General features: G+C 43.4%; 1 protein-coding gene across 1 annotated transcript; it reads right to left on the bottom strand.

Annotated features, from left to right (window-relative positions):
- Window positions 1–1,690: 1,690 nt before the first annotated feature.
- On the bottom strand, window positions 1,691–2,822 carry brcc3 (BRCA1/BRCA2-containing complex, subunit 3). Its single transcript, XM_047570701.1, has one exon. The coding sequence runs from the start codon at window positions 2,712–2,714 to the stop codon at window positions 1,932–1,934; it is 783 nt and encodes a 260-aa protein (XP_047426657.1). The 5' UTR covers window positions 2,715–2,822; the 3' UTR covers window positions 1,691–1,931.
- Between the last annotated feature and the right edge of the window lie 2,487 nt (window positions 2,823–5,309).

Consider the following 5,309-nt stretch of genomic DNA (forward strand, 5'->3'; position numbering starts at 1 on the left):
TGTTTTGTTATGGTTTTTCTGTGCAAAGACATGCTCATAGAAATCAAATTCAAAAGAAATTGCACAGAGTCCTCACTGTAAACAAATTCAGTCGAACTTCATTATCACATCATTCACCTCACACTAACAAGGCTGTCCTGGTGTCTGGCAACAGAACGTTGGTAGTGGGGGGCCTTTGGGTCCTGTGGGTTGAGGGGAGGGGCCTCTGTGGATCATCCCACAGATACTTGATCAGTTTGGGATCTAGTGAATTTGGAGGCCAGTTTAACACTTTGTGGTGTTCTTCATGATTTTTGAGTTGTTCCTAAACCATTTCTTTGTGTGTGCGTGTGTCCGGATGCATCCTGCTGGGGATGGCTGCTGCCATCATGGAGTGCAATTGCTATGGTGTGGGGGTGCCTGGTCTGGTCTAGGTGGGTGGTACATGTCTACCACATGAATACCAGCAGAACACTGAATTGTCACAATTGTCAGTGGTCATAATGTTATGCCTTATCGGTGTATGACTGAATCAGCAGCAACTTTTCAATGGAATTGGATTGATTTAGGTAAAGAGTAGGACACAGGAGACCGGGTTTAAGAACAAAGCCCACCTTTAATAACAAATGTTGATTCAACATGAAATAAAATAAATCACGAGGAGCGGGCTGAGGCTTCACAAAAAGCATATTGGCAAAAACAAAAGGGAGAAGCCATGACTGTACACAGCAAGGCTTTCAGAAGATAAGGCATAAAGACCCACAGGGAAGACCCTGTTGCCTGTGATCTCTCTCTTTTAAATTAATATATACATCAAGTACACTAACTACTGGAGACTAAAATCGTTCTCCGCATTTAAATACAGTTGAAGGTGTCTTAGGTGCCTAGTAGTAACAAAACACAATGCATATACAAGCGTAGCTCAGTGTATTGATAGTATAGGAAGTGCCACTTGAAAATTCTTGTTTAGATCATCCATTTGTTACAGGTAAAATATTTTATACTACTACACTGCCTATTTGTGGAAGCAGTTGCCAAACTTCTGTTCCCAGCCAAGGCCAGGGAAGGAAACATCACTAACCCCTCATGTCATGTCACGTCACTGTGTTGTACTTTGAGACACCTGCCTCCCCTTCCATGTGTTCTGGAAGACTCAATGTCGACATAAATATGAGACATGATTGTTTTTGTTTTTTCAGCCTCGAAAAATCTAAATAATTAATTTTCTAGCTCATTTATTGATTGGCGTGTTTCTGTATTGCTGGAGAAGCAAAGTAAGAAGTGGATAGTGAAGTGGATTTAGGAGACTGGATCTGGACATTCTGCAGAAGAAACCTGTGCGTGTTTGTGCTCTGCCTGGTATTTGTATGTCTCTCTGTTTATGATCCAGCAGTTTAACTTTACTGTCTGGTCATTGAGGATTACTGCCAAAATAAAAAACAAGCTCCAATTCAGGAATGATCTCTGAGGACTAGAACCAACACCATTAGGTTACTGGCTTAGGTATCAACAAGATCCAGACAGGATCAAAAACAGATTCCTCCAATTATAGGTAAAACATGGATAACATCTACAGATGATGCTATTTAAACCCCAACACTCACCAATATTTTAGAAGACGCTTCTTGGATGGAGAAACCCTACGAGATAAACCAAGCTTTTTTCAGTCCTCTTTGGATCTTTTTATAGATTCACCGATTGATTGACCAAATGAGAAAATAAATGTCACTTTATTGATTACTGACATTACAGACATTTAATGCTCTCAGTAACGACAGTGACACTTCAATCTATAGACACAAAAACACAGGTTCGATACTCAGATCTGCCTGGACAGCATGAAAGGTGGAAAGAAAAGAAAAGAAAAGAAAAAAGGTGCCTATACAGTCTTTGTGTTCTGTCCATAAAGGGACAGAGACATGGCGGTAGTCTGTGGGATGTCCTTCCTCGTGTCACAGAGCAGCCAGCTCCTGCAGCAGCCTCTCCTTCTCCCGCTGCAGCTCCACGATGCTCTGCTTGTTCTGCTCCAGCCTGTCCTCCAGCCACTGCAGCAGCGGGCCGCTCACCGCCGACATCTGGCTGCACAGGTTCTTGGTGAACACCGAGCCGTTGTGGATCTTGGTGACGGGGTCCAGGTGCGCCAGGCTGTGGATCTTGCGGTAGGTGTCCTGCTCTTCCTGACACAGGATCCGCGGCAGCTCCACGGCGGACTCCAGGCACACCTTCCCGATCGCCTCTCGGGGAACGACGTGGACGGGGATCTCCACCCGCTCGTACTCGGAGCCCTTTTGCGCCTGCACGGACTGGAAGCAGGTGTACAGCACCCGGCCCGTCTTGGTGTTCTTGTCCTCGATAAAGCAGGAGAAGATGAGGCCGACGAAGCACTGGTCCAGCATCTGGTACATGGCCTGGGTCCGCACGTCCACGTGCGACGGCCACACGGTGATGTGCGGGTGGGAGTGGTACCAGCCCACCACTCGCATCGGTCTCCCGGTTATGTCGGCCAGCCGCTCCGCCTCGGTGGAGGCGGCCGACAGCTGTTCCGGGGAGATCTCCACTCGGTCCTTCCTCTTGTCCGAGCGGCGGAGGATAATGACGGAGTGGATGTGAACGATCCGGGAGATTTCCACCTCTCCGATACACAGACCCATGACCTCCTCCTTCTCTGTGCTCAACGCGTGGTTCATACACACCAGGAAGGCGTCTGACTCCAAGTGGACGGCGCTCACGGCCATGGTTGTTGTTTAAAGTAAGTTTTCCTTCCGAGGAGAGAGGACGAAAACATAAACAGGACCGGGAGAAGTGCTTTACTTCCGCGTTCCGAAGTGCTACAGTAAAACAGTCCGTGTGGGTGCAGCAACAAATGGTTCCGCTCAGCAACAATAGTTTATTTTTATTTTCGTTTTCCTCCTCACCACAGTACAGAAACTGAAATTTCTGACGTTATAGTTACTTCTGAATTGCGCGTAATGAAATTAAGTCAAGAGTAGCTTAGAAAACTAATAATGATGAATAAAAACTGTTACTTCAGGAGTAGGCCTTCTACTTCAATAACTACTACTGATGTATGGATCTGATGGTGCATAGTGAGTTGGAATAAACAATACAAATAATAATGATCATTTTTACATCTCACAAAATGCCTAATGTCAAATACAAAAAAAATGCAGTTTGAGAAACACATAAAACAGCAACAAAAATAATTAAAACACACAACATAGTATACAAAACTCAATTAACTTTTTAATTAAAACTCATTCAGTACAAAGGAACGGCTCTGTGATAAAACTGTTTTTGTTTTTGTTTTTTGTTTTTGTTTGTTTGTTTGTTTGTTTGTTTTTTTTATTTTAAAGCAGCTCGCACAGTCACCTGACCAGATTTTCCAGCCGTGGGGTCCTAACTGTGAATGCTGTGCCTACTTTTGTTTTCAACCAGGCACACTTTAAAACCCCCAAAGTGCTGAACAGGAGGAACACTATCCCTCCTGTTCAGGAGCATCTTGACACCTTCCACTGTCTCCCAGACTTTCTGCTAGATCTTCTGTTGACATGTTACCAACTTGGGTTTTCTTCTGATGCCTCTCTGAGGGGTTGGTCAGTTTGTGTTTCTCCAAAGTAGGGGATTCATAGTGAGGCTGGAGGAGATCCTCACAGTAAGACACCAGATGTTGCAGATGGAACTTGATTAGGACAGCCTACATCTCCAGGTCCGGCATCACAGTGTTCAGCCAGAGCAGCTTGGAGTCCAGCCTTCTCAACGTCCTCCACTAAATCTGATAATGTGTTGTTTTTCTCTGAAACAGGTCTGGATCTGAAGGCCAGTCTGCACTCAGAGCAGCTGTGCTCTTCCTTCTGATCTTATTCATCCCAGTGACTTTAAATACAGCTCATGCAGTACACAGTTCATCTGGTCTGGTTTCTGCATCATTCAGAAACATCATCTCATTACACACAATGTAAAATAATTTCACTTTTTATAAAATCTGAACAGATCCAAACTAAAGCATAATGGTTACTACCATCCAGACATCATCAGATCTGTGAAAGAGACAGGGATCAGGAACCGTCTGAGCTGAATGGAACAGACTGCGTTGGAGTGCACAAAGTTGAGCGAAGGGTTAATGCACTTCTTCTTGGGAAAGGGAGTGGAGTTTTAGCGAAGCAGCATGTGCTCACAGTTACGGTTATGAGGAATTAAACTTCAGCATGCAGTTAAAACTGACCCTGCCACAGTCAAAAGACACATAAACTGATATGTTCTCATGATCCAGATGATTCTCTAAACTTCCAGGAAGGATGTTTATGATAAAAACTGCACACTGTTAACACTGTTTGTTACTCATACACTACTATGCTGCTCTGTTTAAATTTGTTTTAATTCCATGGACATATGTATGGAATCACTGTTCTCAGAATCTTTTTGGCAACTTATAGTCCATTGTTTATTGGAGTGACTCCGATCCTGAACCAATTTGGTTACATGTCTCTGTCATATTCATATTGCACCACAAGGTGTCCACCTTCCCTCAATGTGAATTTTGCGCCTTTACTTTTCTGTTTAATTACCTCAGTTTGCTTTGGGGCTCACCTTTTGTCATTTCTGGTATAGGTCTATTTATTGATTTGTTAAATTAATTTTATTTCAGATGGACAAAGGGGACCTATAAGAATACAGGGACAGCATAAAACCTAAGGTACTGGCTTTCCAACAGCACTCCAAACTACAACGGTTATTCATGGTGGCAAATCCCTTTTCTTTGTGGTCTGGTGCCTTCTCTAAAATACACTGAGGTTAGTGTAGTAAAATCAGCATTAGTGTTTGTGTTTATTTAAACAGGGTGTGTATGGGGGAAAAGGTACTCTGATATCTTGTTCTCTGACTAGTTTGAGCCTGTTCTTTTTTCCTGATTCATGCCGAGTTGATGCTGTAAGACTTGTTCAGTTCATGAACTGAAGGCTTAGCACAATGTACGTGCTTTTTAAAAGTTAATAAAAAAAACTTCACAGACAGTAGTTATTGTGATTTTTTAGTGTCTTGACCACTATTAAATAGTTTGAAAGGTGAAGCGATATTTATCTTCTTCTCAGGAGGAACTTCCAAAGGTGTTTCCATGCCACGGTACTGCCATGATAACCAGGGAGGACAAGGTATAATCCCCCCCAGAAAAACAAAGGCCAAGACACATAGAAACCAGGAGACACAACCAGGAAACGGCAAGAAAACACAAGCAGCACCTCTATGGAAGGACACAGACAAAGTGACAAGATGTAAAGAGGGTGATGTATGAACACACTGACAAAATACTCAAGGCCACAAAGGTAAGTGGAATG

This window comes from Mugil cephalus, chromosome 19, assembly GCF_022458985.1.
Source record: "Mugil cephalus isolate CIBA_MC_2020 chromosome 19, CIBA_Mcephalus_1.1, whole genome shotgun sequence".
Classification (NCBI taxonomy): Eukaryota; Metazoa; Chordata; class Actinopteri; order Mugiliformes; family Mugilidae; genus Mugil; species Mugil cephalus.